Source organism: Dasypus novemcinctus, chromosome 10 (genome assembly GCF_030445035.2).
Source record: "Dasypus novemcinctus isolate mDasNov1 chromosome 10, mDasNov1.1.hap2, whole genome shotgun sequence".
Lineage (NCBI taxonomy): Eukaryota > Metazoa > Chordata > Mammalia > Cingulata > Dasypodidae > Dasypus > Dasypus novemcinctus.
In genome coordinates this window covers 107,823,562-107,839,178 of record NC_080682.1, presented here as the reverse complement: position 1 = coordinate 107,839,178, position 15,617 = coordinate 107,823,562, and the positions used below count along the sequence as shown (strand labels likewise).

Sequence of the window (15,617 nt, the reverse complement as noted above, 5' to 3'; positions counted from 1 at the left end):
AGAATTAAAAAAAATTTTTTAAGTTTATTATTCAGCTCTCTTTTGATCAGTTAAGAGAGAGAGAGAAACAGGAATTGAAATGGGAAAATAAAGAACAGAGAGTAACAGAGAGTAGAAATAGACGCACGCACAGAGAGTCAAAGACACCCAGAAATCACACATTTGAAAATACTGAGAATGGCCTAAGAGACTGGCAGTGAGATCCACCCGCAGAAGCAGAGAGAGGGTGAGAGGTGGAGAGGGCGGGGGCCGGGCCTGGCCAGCCTCACTGCCCTGCCCACGTGGCCACGTGACCACGTGACCAGGCCTCACTCAGCCCCACAGGCCCGTGGCTTCTGCCAAGCCCCCCGATGCTGGCCTAAGGCCCAGAAGGCAAACAGATAGCCCCTCGCTGCCGGTGCTTCTCTAAAACAGCCAACAAAAGTAAAGCCAGCCCTCTGCTCTTAAAACAAGTCACTGCTGCTAAATTAGTTATAAATGTATTTTAATTCTGCCTTAGTGTTTGTGTGTTCGTAGTGAAATTCTTTTCTCTTTTCTTTTTCGCTAGGATTTAAAAATGTATAAGCTGCTTCTCACAGATTGGGGAAGGGTCGAGTCCCATCTCACAAAGGCTGGGGCTCCCTTAGCGTGTCACTGCGGTTTCAAGGTCCTTTTACTGCTAAAATCTCATGAAGCAGGTCCGATTTTCAGACGCACAGGTGTACAGAGCTTCCCTGGGGACGTCCCCTGTGGATGATCTGCAGGTAGGGCAAAGCCCGCCCCCACCTCCAGTGAAGGTCGAAGGGGCAGCCAAGACCACCCAGACCGGGGAGCTGTAGCGGGGCAGTAGAACCAAGCTCCCCTGAGGGGCCGCTCTGGCAGAACCAAATGTGTGCGCCACACCTCTCCCCTCCCACTGCCCTGGACGCACACATCCTCACAACACCTCGGCCCCACTAGAACACGATGGGAACAGGAGCATCCACCGTTCCTGTGCTAGTGTCCTGTGGGGACCCTGCGCAGCATTGCAGGGCACGTTAGCATTTACAGTCTTTGTGGGTAGAAATCAGTCCTGGCTGTGCAGCCCTGTGTCAGTCACATTACGTCTCTGAGCCTTGTTGTCCTCTGAAAATGGGGCAGTCATACGCTCCTCCAAGGAGCATGGCGAAGATGAAACGGCACGATGGCTTCAGGGGGCCCCACAGTGGGCACTAAATACACGACCCTCCAGGCCCTCCCCTTTCCCTTTAGAGTACTTAAAATGTATGTTTTCATTATCTTTCTGATAAATAGATATTTACCTGTTAGTGGTCTCTGGCAGTATATGAAGTTTATTGAGGCCAGCGCTCTGATTAAGATTGCTTATCGAGAATCCCAGCTATTGAATTACCTTGAGTCCACAGACCTAAAGATAATATTCTAACCCACTGTATTTATTGATTGCTGTACAAAGCATTTCTTTCTGTGCTGTCCACTGAACGCTCTGATATTATGAAGCAGCGTTTGTCCGGGTAACAGATGAGGAAAGGGAGGCTCAAGGAAGACGGGTGTCAGGCAGCTCGATCCAGCTCGGAGGGGTGGAGGAAGGAGCCCAGGTCTGCTGCCCCAGAGCCCAGGCCCTTTCTGCCCTTCACCTGAAGGGGTCTGGGCTGGCCTGAGATAAGCCAGGTTTCCAACAAGTCAGACTCGTCACTAAACCAGCCCCACACCCGACAGAGCCACACTCTGGTGGTGCCATCACAGGCTCTCCTACGAGCTCCCCTAGTATCTTCTTTAAATCTTGGGACCCAGATATAATCTAGCAGAAAACAGGAATTGGATCAGATCTTCACATACAACTCAAACGTTTCGGTTGACTTGCCCAATCAATGCAGCTAAATATATAGTTTTTCTTCTCTGGGTACCAAAATGTACGGTTGTTTAATATAGAATGGGCCAACAGATTTTTCATTCATTACTCTCCTTTGTACTGGAGATACAGGGATTAAACTGGCATCCATTACCTGGGCCATTGGTTCATATACCCCCAGTTTTTGCATTTTATTTCAAACAGTGGAACTGAGCTTAAATTTCTGTCTCTTGAGCTCAGATAAGCAGCCCTCAGTTGCTCGTTAATTTGGCATTGCATACACTTGTCTCCACCGGAGACCTCTCATCTGGAGCCAAGGGAGCCCCAGGTGCTGAGACAACTAGATTACCAGCACGTTACTGGTTTAAGCTGCCAGAGGGATCTCGAGAACATGCGACTCTGACCATGTCCCATCGCGCTTAAAGCCATCCGCGGGCTGCTCACGGCCACAGAAGCCCGCCGAGCCCTCCCGCGCCATGCCGCTTCTCACCTCCATGCCTGTGCCCGCGCCGCCCCACCTGCCCAGAATGCCCTTCTCCTGCTTCTCCACCCGGCTAACTCCTACTTCATCCTTCAAGACTCCGCTCAGGGGACAGCTCCAGGAAGGCTTTCCCGCACCTGCCAGGCTGGGTAAGACGCTCCTTGTGTGTCTTCATCGCGGAACGTCCCGCATGTGCTGTGCCGTCTGCTCGTGTGTGTGTCCCCACTAGGCTGTGCTCCCTGGGGGCAGGGGCTGAGTCCTGTTCCTCTTTAGAGGCCTAGCTCCTGGCCCATCGCCCGCCACAGATAATGTTCACTAAGGTGTTTGTGGGATGAATAAGTGAGTGAGTGAATGCATGGTGATATTCACCGGGTCCACCCAGCTCGGTCCCATGGGTGGTGCCTCCTCGAGGCTTTCTTCTACAGTTTTGCGAGAGGTCTTGGCATCGGTGGAGCACAGAGCAGTCACGGGCTGGGTCGCCAACAGCCTCTGTTCGGGTTGGCACGCCTCTGAACTTTACGTAGCCACTTTTTCTAAACAGTCCTGACTTCATAAAATCATGGACTCTTGGCTAGAGGGTGGCTAACCCCACGCCCTGCCCGGTGCAGATCTCCTTACCCCAGGGTGGGTGAGAGGTGCCGAAGTCGTCCAGAAAGGCTCAGAATCAGACCGCCAGGCCTGGGGCCAAGTCCAAGCTCCCCTCTTTACTAGCTGTGTGACCTTGACTGAGGCTCTTAATTTCTTTGAGCCTCAAAGAGATAACAATAATACAAATATCCATTACTACCCCTATCTATTTGGTCCCGAAATTCAGCAAGTAAGAGTTTGGCCATCAAGGGATGCTCTGTTTACTGAATCTGTTTGGTTCCAAAGTTTGGATGGCAGATGCTAAGATTTCCCAAAGCCAGGGAGACCTGTTTCTGATCCACAGAAATGTAGGGAGGGCCCAGTAAGGAGGCAGGCGAAAGTGCTCCATGAACGGTGGTTTCATGGCTTGGGGGCACCCTGGCCAACAGTTCATGTCCTGGTGAGTTTCACTGACCACCCTTGGTCCCACACAGGGTGGGAGCTGGAGCTAGGCGGCCCCTCCGGGGCTGGTTCCTGCCGCCCGCTTCCCTCCCCCAGGCCATCACCTGGTCCCTCCTCTCTGACAACACCCTATAAATCATCTGGTACAGACCCCGTTTCTACAATTACTTGGTCATTTTAAGTGATCCCCTCTGGACACAAGGAACCAATTTTGATTAATTGCCCAAGACGCCATCCTTTACTTTAGGTCGTGGGGGAGGAGACAAAAATTGATTTGCAAGTTGCCAGGAGCACAGAGCTGGACAAAAACCGAGCCATTATTGTAGTAGTCCAGCACTTTACATTTTAAAAGGATCGTTATCATGATTATCACATTCCTGGCAGCCGGTTGAGCCAACCATCTTTGCCCTTGGCTTGACCTTCTCGGTGTTAAAACAACCAAGGATGCTTTTTAAAATATTTATTAGACAACTGGGAATTTATTTAATTCTTCTCAGCAGAATTAAATACCTTATAGAAAAAGTATTTATGAACAACAAAGTCACAAGACAGAAAACCAGGGAGTCCAATCATTTCCCTGTGCTTAGAAGAGCATGGCACCTGGGTGGAGCCTGAGTGCTGGAGAAAGACCCCGCACCAGCAATCTGCTCAGCTCCGGTTCCACCGCTGTACACCAGGGGTGGCACAGCCTAGCGGCGAGAACAGACATTGACTTGGCCTTTACACACTCGATCCCACTTAATCCTCACAATAGGGCCATGGAGTCTAGGTACCGTCCCCGTTTTACAGATAAAGAAGTCAAAACTCAGTGATTAAGTAACGAAGTCACACAACTTGTAGGTGGTGAGTCAGGACTTGAACCAGGTGTGGGTGACTCTGAAACCCATTCCTTGTCCAGGACTTGAGACAGTTCAAAAGATCCCAGCTGTAAAGAAGATGTGTCTCTCCCTGAAACAGCAGTCTCTTCTTGCTCTGAAAGCTTCACTGACTCTAAATACTCCCATCTATGGAAAATGAGTCAAAAGAAGGTCGCAGATGGTGAGTTTGATCAGGACAGTTCACCACCCCCCACCCAGAATTCAGCCTTGTGGTGGCAGCATTGTTCCTGGCTGTGGTATTAGTTACTCTTCCTGTGGCGATGACAGTCTTTTGTGTGAGCCTGGGTGGCAGCCCGCGTTGGCAGGTGCACAGGTACAGACTGCGCGGCGGTGTGGACAGGCGCTCTTGGGCCAGGGTGCTGCTGCTTCCTGGACAGCCTTCTTTGCCAGGGCCAGCTGAATGTCAGGAGGTCAACCCGCGGGCCCACAGACACACGAGGCGCTGGGGCCAAGGAGGACTGGCCAGGCTGGCTGGGAGGGGCTGGTCCCCCAAAGGGCGCCTCTCTCAGTGGGGTGCTCTGAGCTGGACAACTGCAGAGGTCATTGGCTTCAGCCTCCTGGCTTGGCAGAACCAAGTCAAGGTCATGAAGGCAGGCCCAGTTCAGACGCTGGCAGACAAGCCTGGAGTCTGTATCTGACGTCATGCCCCTGAGCGGCATTGTAGAGTGGAAAGAGCTCAAACTACACGTCTGTCGTCCTCGGTTAAGGTCCTGGCTCACTGTGTGACCTTCGGCAATTTACTACACTTTTCTAATCTTCTGTGTCTGGTGACTGGGGTCTTAATGACAAAGTTGTGAAAATCCTATGCTACATGGAAAAGTCCTCTTGGGATACCTTGAGGAGATGTTAGAGTTTAGGAAGACAAAGAGGGTGCTAAGGAAGCCCAAAATAGGGAAGCGTTTGTCTGTCCTGTACATGTGGCTGTTGGGATTTCCGCTTATGTGGGTTGTAAAACCCTCATTCAGGATGTAGGCCTCCTACTGTGCGCCAGCCCCCTGCTAGTGCTCCCCGGCTCTCCACTGTAGTCAAGGGCATGGCACATAGTAGGCTTTTTATGAAATGTTTGTGGAAGGAAGGAGGGAAGCGAGAGGGGAGGCGAGAAAGAGAGAGGGCAGGAGGGACGGGCGGGAGGGAAGGAAGGCGGGAGGAAAGCGGCGTGAAGGCGGCGTGGGCCTCGAGGCCACAGGGCAGGGGGCTGGCTGAGGGGACTGCTCCGGGCACCGTGGTGGGGGTCAGAGGTGGTTTCAGTGAGGGAGCGACTCTGGACCTGAAGCTAATCTCTGAGGAGAGATTGACTAGGCAGGTGGGGAGGGGGGCGCTGTGGCCGCAGACGCTGACATGGCTGAGAGAAAGCTCGGGGAGCCAAGGGCTCAAGGTGGAGAGCTTGTGCAGCGCAGGGCGGTCCCCTCAGAGACACGCCTGTCATCTGGCCTTCGGTTCAGAGGGGTCGCACTTTCCAAAGACGGGAGCCGCCCGAAACACACGGTGAGGAGAGCAGGCAGGGCGGGCTCTGGAAGCCGGGCTCTAGCTACTGTGGGGAGTGTCTCGCCCAGAGAAGCCAAGACCAGGGGCACAACCGCTGCCCCCTTCCAATATCCGAGGGCCATCCTGGGGCAGACAGCACAGCGTTAGCTGAGAGGGGGGCCCCAGAGCACAGCCCAGCCTCCGCGGCAGGGAGGGAGGGGCAGAGCTGACCGGAAGGCAGGTTTCCGCTCAGGGTCTGCGCGCTGGGCCCTCCAGGAGTCGGCTGCCTGGCCGGGCAGGGGCCACCCCCGGGCTGTGTGAGTAGCTGGGGCCAGCTGGCAGGGACACTGCAGCAGAGGACCGGGAGCCCCGAGGACCCACCAGGGCTGGGCCCCTGGCCCTGCAGCTCTTCCACCTGGCCCTGTGGAGTTCTGCCCTTGGGGACAGAGAGGGAGGGCTTCTCTAGCAAAGTGCCCACTTGGCTCCTTTGCCAATGTAAGGCCAGGGCCGTGGCTGGCGGCACCCTCAGCCTGCTGGTGCTGGGGCAGGAGGGGCTGTTCTCAGGTCTGAGCCCCCAGCCAGGGCCTAAGGCAGGGCAGGAGTTCAGGCGATCCTGCCCCACAGGTGAATAGAAAAGGAAAAGCAGTGAAGAGGGAAAACCTCACACCAGACATAAACCCCGCAAATATCAGCCAGGCCCTGCTCTTACAGGCACTGTGCTGGATACCACCAGGCCAAGAGGAGCCAAATCCAGCCCCACGGTCCAGCGGAAGGCAGATAATCACCAAACAGCAGGGTGATTGCTCAGACAGGGGCTGTGGCCCAGTCCTGTGGGGGACAGAGGCAGGAGCCAGGGCTCTTGTTTTGGGAACGCCCCGTCTCCTGCACATTCCCCCTAAGAATAACGAGCCTGTCGAAGACCGTCTCTTTGGCGACCTCACTTGGGCGGCCGCATCTCCGGTCCCTGCGGTGAGGCTTCATCTGTGCCTGGGAGCTGTGGACATGTAGACAGGTCCGTGGGGGCCGTAGGAGGAGATCAATGCCGTGAAAAGCCCCTCTACTGCCCCCACCTCCTGCCAGGCCTCCGTGGGCTGTCGGCGGGCGCAGCCCGGTCCCTCCTGCCCTTCTTTGCTGTGAATGCGTTTGCTCCAGCCCATCCCCCCACCCACCGGGGAGCCGAGAGGCCTGTGTTTTCCTCCTGCACCCACTAGCCATCAGCTGTGTGGCTCTGGGAGAGTCACTTGCCCACTCTGGGCCTGGTTTGCCATCTGTTGAGTGAGACAATTGGACCAGATCACTAAGTCCCTCTTCCTAACTAATATTTACCAAACAACACGTGTCCCGGGTATGCCCTGAGTGCTCACCTACACAAATCCTCCCTGAGGGCGAGTGCCACAGCCCCCACTTTACAGATGAGGAAGCCGAGAGGACATCCCATGGCTAGGACGTGGGGGGCCAGCCGTCCCAGTGCTTCTGGCCTCGAGGCCCATCGGGCACTGTCTCCACAGCAGGAAATCCATGAGATGGCACGGGCTGAAACGCCCAGCCCTGCGCGGGGCACTCAGCTATTGCTCAGGAAACGTGGGGTCCTTCCTCGGAGCCCTCCCACGCTGTGAAGGCAGGAGCCCCAGAGCAGAGTCCACAGGTCCCGACTTCCGCAGGGGTCCCGCGCCCTGCGCACCGTCCCGGCTCCGGGCCGCCTAGAGGTTCATCTGGAGGCAGTGGGAGGGATCGTGGATTAGGACTGCGGGCAAGAGCAGAATCAGTGGTGCTTCGCCATTTCTCCAGAGGAGCGAGAGCAGGGCGCAGGCATCAGCTTCCAGACGCCGGGGCAGCACGGGTCTGGGATGACGTCGGTGATGACGGGCCCAGGAGGCACTGCCTGTCTCCACGGAAACAGGAAAAAGGGCAGAAAATCAGGTGTCTAAGGCTTCATGTGGCTCAGGTAACCTTGGAACATTAAATTTTGCAAGTAAGACAGGGCCTGGCCCAGAAAAGGCTCTCATTCATTCACTCATCAACAAATATTTATTCAGGGCCTTCGCGGGAGTCAGGCACTGTTTTGGGTTCTGGGGATACAGTGATATGCAAAACTGACGAGGGCCTTGACCGCTGACCACATAGGGCTAGTGGGGAGAACTTTAATCCTAAAGACAGCAGTAATCAGCTGGGATGCGGGCTAGAAAAGGAAGGGCCAGGGCCTGTGTGGGGGGCTGGCCTGGTCAGGGGGCCAGGGAGGGTTCCCTGGGGAAGGGCTCCAGGAAACTGAGAGCCGGAGGACCAGCAGGCTTTAACCAGGGGACGAGGAAGCTGGAGAATGTTCCAGGAGTTGGAAAGAGCTTGTGCAAAAGCCATGACGTGGGAAGGAGCAGGGTGTGCTAAAGAAACAGAGCGAACCCTGGGATCAGGGGGACAACTGGGGCGCGCAGGGCAGGGGAGGCAGCCAGAGAGGCTGGTCCGCGAGGTGGGCCTTCTCAGGGTCTGCTCCTTACCCCTGGCACAAGGAGAGCCAGTGAAGATCGCCAGCAGGGAGGGGGCCTGATCGGGTTTGCTTTAGGGGAAGAGCATTCGGACCGAGTGGCTGGAAAGGAGCAAGAAGAGATGGGCAGGGTTACCCGTTAGGAGGCTGTGACAGCGGTTCAGGGAGCTGTGGAATGGGGCAGGGGTAGGGGGAAAACTCAAGAGAGAAATGTTGGAGCCGGAAGAGATGGAACTTGATGGATGGGCTGAGAGTGCTGAAGGGCTCTGCGTTTCTGGGTGGCGCCACAATTCCACAGATCTTTCCTTTGGCCTTCTTTGTCCCGGGTACTGTGCTAGAATTGAGGCTGCGGTGAGGACGGCAGTCCCTGCCTAGCTCACGGTGTAACGGGGGAATGACATCTAACTGGGACACCTCTGAGTGAGGAGAGAGACTGCAAAATGGTGCTAAAGGGGAGATCCAGGCAAAACTCATTTGGAGAGACACATGCAGGGGCCCTGGCGAGGAGGTGGGATCCGCGCTGAGCCTTCAGGAATGGGCAGGGCTTCAAATGGGGGAGGATGCCAGTCCAGGAGGCAGACACAAAGACGTGGCATTGGAGCAGGTGGGAGAGCACGGGACGGGCGGCCAGCAGTACGGGAAGGGGGAGGCCTCGAGGGTCGGCCGGCGCTAGGGCCCAATGAGACGGGGAGCGAGAGTGGGAGCACTTTGTAAACTGTTATTGCAGTTATTATAGCAGTGGACAGACGTATGGAATGCACCCAAGACCCCTACAGATATTATGATTTCATACCTCTGCCTAACAGGGATTTCTGATCCCTGTTGTTGTAATAATCCCGGGCGTTGGTATCGTTATCCACATTTTACAGGCGAGGAAACTGAGGTCTACTCTGGTTGCATAGCCTAAGAGCTCACAGGCGGTAAGCTGCACAGAAGCCAACACAGGCCCACAGAGTGGGGACCCGGCAGCTCAGTATTCTGGTGCCTCGAGGGCATTTCCGTGCACAGAAAAACCTACCAAGACCACTTTGGCTTTAAAAATGAATGTTTAATTTATAAGAGTAGCAAATTCAAAAAATCTAGTGATATTTAACAATCCCCCTTCAAAGGGGCTTTTATAATTTAAATTATAATTTAAATGTATAATTTAATTTATAACTATGTAATTATATTTTACCAATTATAAATGTATAATATAAATTATCTAAATTAATTTTCTAGTTTAAATTACAAATAGTGTAAAATGAATTAAGCTTGAAAATATGGTGGCTACTGGGTTTGTTGTAAAAGTTTCAACATCATTTACAAAATTTGTGAAATGAGCTTATATCTTTCTACATAACATACAAATCTAAATTAGTTATTCTATTCCACATTTTGTACTGGAATCCCAAAGCTCATCTGTTAGATATTCTAATACGCCAAATTCTCTTAAACATTACCAATACTGTCAGACTAAATCCTACCCAAATTTTTTCTAAACTTAGTATCTCTAAAAACGTAATAACATAATATTTTGGTTTGATTTCATTCATCATTTCTCATCTTAATTCTAAACCTTCCTATGATTAAAGACACTGACCCACTAAGGAAACAAGTTTACCTGCCAAAGTAAGATAGAGTCCCTTACCCAGGCCAATTTGGGGCTGCCTGGCAGCTGCTGAGAATGCTCATCACACAAGTTTGGAGCGTGGCCTGGGAGCCAACAGGCAACCACCTAAGGAAATGAGTCTCGCCACCCAGGTTGAGTCTGGCCCTCTTTATCGTCTCTTGCCACCAGGGGGCTCTGAGTCTCTGTTCTGCCAACAGGGTAGATTTAACCCAAGCCAGGCCCTCATCAGCTCTTTTTGTCCCCTCTCTCAGCTCCATCACCCCTTCAGGGTGAGCCACCCAGGTCGCTTCACTACCTGACCCGATTCAGCTAATCCATTTCCTGCTTGACTCGATTCTGAAGTAGGGCCTTGTTTTTCTTTTTTTTAATTTATTTATTATTATTTATTTATTTATTTATTTCTCTCCCCTTCCCCCCCACCCACCCCCCACCCCGGTTGTCTGTTCTCTGTGTCTATTTGCTGCATCTTCTTTGTCCCCTTCTGTTGTCATCAGCGGCACAGGAATCTGTGTTTCTTTTTGTTGCGTCATCTTGCTGCGTCAGCTCTGTGTGTGTGCGGTGCCATTCTTGGGCAGGCTGCACTTTCTTCTTTTGCACTGGGCAGTTCTCCTTACGGGGCGCACTCCTTGCACATGGGGCTCCCCTACGCGGGGGACACCCCTGCATGGCAGGGCACTCCTTGCGCGCATCAGCACTGCCCATGGGCCAGCTCCACACGGGTCAAGGAGGCCCGGGGTTTGAACCACGGACCTCCCATGTGGTAGGCGGACGCCCTATCCACTGGGCCAAGTCCGCTTCCCCTTATTTTTCCTCTCTGGTCAACCACCAATGGCCAGAGGTATTTTCCCCCAACTATTGGAGGTATTTTGATGCCACCCTTGTGTTCTGCAGGCATCGCATGGGCCTGCCCTGCTCTCTCCTCCTGAGCTCATAATGACGGCACTCAGCCTTATCTGTCTGAGCAGAGCTTGTGCTGCATCGTGCTGAGCCAGGATGCTGCCCCAGCCCTTCTCCTCCACTGTCACGTACAGTGATTCCAGAGGGACTGGACAGGTGGACTGCCTGTGCCACGTGCACTCTGCTGAGAGATGCCAGTCTGCTAGTAGCTCAAGATAATAAATACAGAGGAAAAAGCTTTCTAGGTCTGGATGCCCCCTCAGAACAAAAATAGTCCAAATATGTATAATTTTACTTCCCGCCTCCCCAAGATGGCTTCCTCATCTGTCAGCTCATTGTCTGCTCACTGTGTCTGTTCATTGTGTATGCTCATTATGTCCACTTGTTGTCTGCTTGTGTTCTTTTAGGAGGCACTGGGACTGTCCATGTGGGAGTTGGGTGCCCAACCGCTTGAGCCACTTCCTTTCCCTGCTCATTATGTCTGTTGTTTTGTCTGCTCATTCGTCAGCTTGTTGTACCAGGTCATTACATCAGCTTGTTGCATCTGCTCGTCTTCTTTAAGAGGCACCAGGAACCGAACCTGGGACCTCCCATGTGGGAGGCAGGCACCCAACTGCTTGAGCCACATTTGCTCCCTAATTTTACTTTATAGTTATAACACTACCTAATAATACCTGGGTGCAGGTTGCTTTACATACATAATATCTAATCATCATAAATGTTTGAGTAAATATCCAATGAATCGACTACAATCTTGGACCCAGGGAGACTAAGCCATAACGAACTAAGAAAGGGTTACCATGTAGAGGTTTTATTGGACCAGCTTTAGTAAATGAATAAGACATCTTCCTACAAGCCAGTAAGAACTGCCAAGATGCTGACGTGGTTTTAAAGACTTGGTTGGTCACAAAGTGTAGAAGAGGAATAATACTAGCCGCCTACGCCCCGCACGGCAGGGGAGAGAGCACAGGGGAAAGACCCAGGCTCTAGTCCAGGCAGGCCCCTCCCTTGCCCTCACCGCCAGCACTTGGACCTCAGTTACTTCATCTGATGGGGAGGAATAATATTATAGCAGCCTCCCTGCATGCTTCACAGGGTTGCTGTGTCACTGAAATGAGATATGCCAAGGAGTGATCTGGAAAACAGAATGTGCTGTAGGTGAGCAAAGGCTTGTGATGGTGGCTGAGCAACGTCCGTCCCTCTTGAGTGATGCCTTTCAGCCTGACCAGTATGGAAGGAGCCTGCCACCTACACTGCAGGGCTCCAGGCCGGCTGCACCGTGGGTCTCAGTGATGCCACGTGCTCTCCACGGTGGGAGTGGGCAAGGGACGGGCCAGGTGTCCACAGTAAGGCAGGTGGAGCAGCCCATGAGGATTCTGCTGAGAAACTTGGACCCTGGGCTGCAAGGAGAACATGAGGGCATGGCCTGAGGAGAGGAGAGGAAGGCAAGGAGAGGACAAACCTGGAAGTAGGGGTGGAGTGAGGGCATCAGGGCCTCTTCACTTCCTGTAAGGGGAATTCCAGCTAGGCGCCTACCAAAGGGGGGGGTCGATGGGGGTAGTCCCCCTGAGGGGAGGGAATAAGGGGGTAAGTTGTCTATAGAGAATTTTTAAGCAATAATAAAACCAGTTAAATGTCAGTCTGCTTTTTCTTTTTCTCATCATGTGCCAGTAGTTCTAAACAATGTCAGTGATAAAATACTCATTGTAGGGGTGGGCTGGCGGGGAGGGGGCATTCCTACTGCCTGCCCTTCGGTGCACCGTGGACTCCTTGCTCCTCCCACAGTCGGGAAGACGGGGAACCTTGGAAGGCCCAGGGAACAGTAGATCACTCAAAAGGGGCTTCTCAGCTGTCCTAGTAGATAGCTAGAAAGGGGCTCCCAGGATGGGCCTGGAGGAAGAAGGAGGGTGGAGTGTGGGGCGGATGGGCTGGAGGGATGCCCACTGGGGGACTCTGAGTCCAGCTACAGTCCTGCCATGTCACCAGGGCCCCACCCTCTGTGCCACGTGCAGGTTATAATCAATTGGCAAGCACATTGAATGACTGATTCCTGAGCCTGCCCCTCACCCCACCCCACATTCTATACTAAGAACGTGGACACCAGATTCTCCTCCCAGCTCTCTGAAAGAGGTGCCCAGACCCCACTAGGTCAAGACTTCTCAGGCAATCTGTGCTCTGCCCTACCCCTGACCTGGGCTCTGTCCTTTGCAATGACCTCCTCTCTCTCCTTTGCAGGAGCCCGATCCAACCCGCCGGTGGTTCACATCAGCATCAAGGTCCTGTAGCCCCAGAACCAGACAAGGATCCAGGTCCTGTGGTCCCAGGGCCTCTGAAAGGTCAAGGTCCTGTGGTCCCAGAGCAGCCTCCAGAGGATGCAGGTGCCACAGTCCCGGGGCCACCCAAGGACCAAGGTCCCATGGTCCCAGAGCCTCCAAAGGACCAAGGTCCCGTGGTCCCAGAGCCTCCAAAGGACCAAGGTCCCATGGTCCCAGAGCCTCCGAAGGACCAAAGTCCTGGGGTCCAGGGGCCTCTGAAGGATGTAAGCCCCATGGTCCCAGCACCAGTTGAGGTCCTCGAGCCTTTAAAGAATGAAGGTCCTGTGAGCTTGGCACCAGTCAAGGACCAAAGTCCCATGGCCCCAGTGCCCCTACAGAGCCAAAGTCCTATTATCCCAGCAAGAGTTGAGAATCAAGGTTCCACAGTACCAGAGCCTCCAAAGGATCAAAGTCCTGTGGCCCCTGAGCCTGTGAAGAATCAAGGTTCCTTGTTACCAGCACCTGTCAACAATCAAGGTCCCCTGGTCCTAGAGCATCTGAAGACTCCAAGTCCCATGCTGATCGCACCTGTAAAGAATCAAGGTCCTGTGGTCTCTGAGCCTGTAAAGAATCAAGGTTTAGTGGCCCCAGAGCATCTGAAGGATCATGATTCTGTGGTTGTGGCACCTGTCCAAGAGCAAGGTCCCACGGAACCAGAGCCTCCAAAGAAGCAAAGTCCTGTGATTCCTGAACCTCTGACGAATCAAGTTCCTACAATCCCCCCGCCTCTGAAAGATCAAGAGCCTCTGATGCCAGCACCTGCAAAAGGTCAAGGTCCTGTGGGCACTGATCCTCTGAAGATTCAAGGCCCCCGGGGCCCACCACTGCCCACTGTCTCACCTCCCCCCGTAGTCATGATCCCAACTGCCCCCCACGTGGAATATATTGAAGGCTCCCCTTGATGCCCACCCCTCGACATGCCAGTGAAGGGGCCGGCAGTGAAAGCGCTCCTCTCCCAGGGGAGGTGAAGACACATATTTAATCTGCATGAGATGTGCACTGTCTAGTCTTGCTGGAATCTAATAAAAATGGTCACTCTGGCCCAGCAGTGTTTCTGGTTCTGTGTGTATGTCTGTGATGCGCAGCCAAAGTGGGCACATAGGGCTGTGCATTGGCCCATCTGGACAGAGGAGTCAGAAATTCCTGGCTCCTGTGCACCGTCCCAGCCTGAGACGGAAGTGGGCAGGAAAGGCTAGGAGATGGGAAAGGGCAGGGCAGGATCAGATCCCACGAAAGCCTGGCAAGGGGTGCCAGATCCCAGCAGGCTGAGCCGGGGGGATCGGAGCTACAGCCTGCAGAGGAGACAGGAGCAGGGACCCCGTCAGCCCAAGGTTAATCCTGGGTGACTGTTGTTCGCCCGAGGACTCAGTCTTAAAGCTCACACACAGGCCAAACTTCTGGAGAAAACCTAGGCCTCGGGTTCTAAGTCCCAGGACACTTACGAGGGTGGAACCTACCATCTGCCAATCCTCGCTCAGTGTCCAGGACAGCTCTGACAGGTGCATCAAAAAATAGGCCTGATGGCCCCGTCCGTAGTTCAGGCAGCAGCCTTTTCCTTCGCACCGCCTTTGAGCCAGGCTCAGTGCCGGGCACCCGGCTCAGCGTGGTAAAGAAGCCCCAGCCTTAGGACACAGTGAGGCACAGGGCGAGGCCCGAGACTCGTGAAGGGAAGGCCTGGCTCAAAGAGGACAGTGAGGAGAGGACACCGCTGGGGCCACCAGGAAGGCTTCCCAGAGAAAGTGGCAGCAAGTTCAGACAAGACGCCGCACAGCCCAGGAGGGGGAGATGGGGCAACACGGGTGTGGCTGGAGGGCAGGGGGAGGCCCCGGTGCTGAAGGGACAGGAGCCCGGTGTGCATGAAGGCTGGACCGAGGCACACGGCAGGTCCCTGGGGCGGAGAACTGGGCTGTCAGAAGCGATAACCAGGACTTCAGGGAGGGAGGGGGCTGGGGCCGGGCACCAGCACGGTGGGCCTGAGCGGGGAGCCGGCGCCTTGGGGGGCAGGAAGGCCGAGGAGCCCACCGCAGAGCTGAAGCTCAGCCTTGGGCCGAGCTGGGATCCCGCTGCTGTGGGCCCCGAGGCCACCGGGGGGTTTCCCCTTTAAATACACAGCTCAAGCCCCGGGGGCTGGGGAGGGGAAGGGGAGCACTTCACTTTTTGCCCCCACCACGCTGTCTCCCCATGGTCCCCATTGTGGATGCTAGTGCCTTTTAAAGGTCTCTTTCAAAGGTCCCCCTCCACCCCGCGTACAGCAGCACCAGGGTTTCCTGTCTACACCGCCACACGCGCACCCATTGTGAGGTTCCTTCCCAGCAAGGTTCTGAAGCAGCTCCAAGGAGCTGGCTGCCAGGTGAGTGCTAATAGCTCGGGGCCACAGGGACAGGAAAAGGCCCGTGGAGGCTCAAGTGTGTTGTGCACAGCCAGCTCCCTCCTCCTGTCGGTTCTCTCTGACCCACACGCCTGGCCCCACGGCACGCAGGTGCCCTCTCAGGGGCGCAGAACGAGGTGGGGGGCGGCCTCGGGGACACCCCAGGCGGCCGCTGGCTACCTGCCTGCAGCTCTGCAGGCTGAGCTGGAGGGACACGAGGCGGCCCAGCGCCTGGAGAGGGAGAGGCCTCACCTGGGGAGGCGGAG

The 15,617-nt window shown here is 54.5% G+C and overlaps 1 protein-coding gene across 1 annotated transcript in view; it reads left to right on the top strand.

Moving 5' to 3' along the window:
• Positions 1-14,034, top strand: part of MAP6 (microtubule associated protein 6) — a 105,355-nt gene extending 91,321 nt beyond the window's left edge. Inside the window, exon 4 of the mRNA XM_058305976.2 lies at positions 12,904-14,034. Coding sequence (XP_058161959.1) covers positions 12,904-13,885 — 982 coding nt within the window. The 3' untranslated portion in view covers positions 13,886-14,034. The remainder of the gene's footprint in view (positions 1-12,903) is intronic.
• Positions 14,035-15,617: the final 1,583 nt, after the last annotated feature.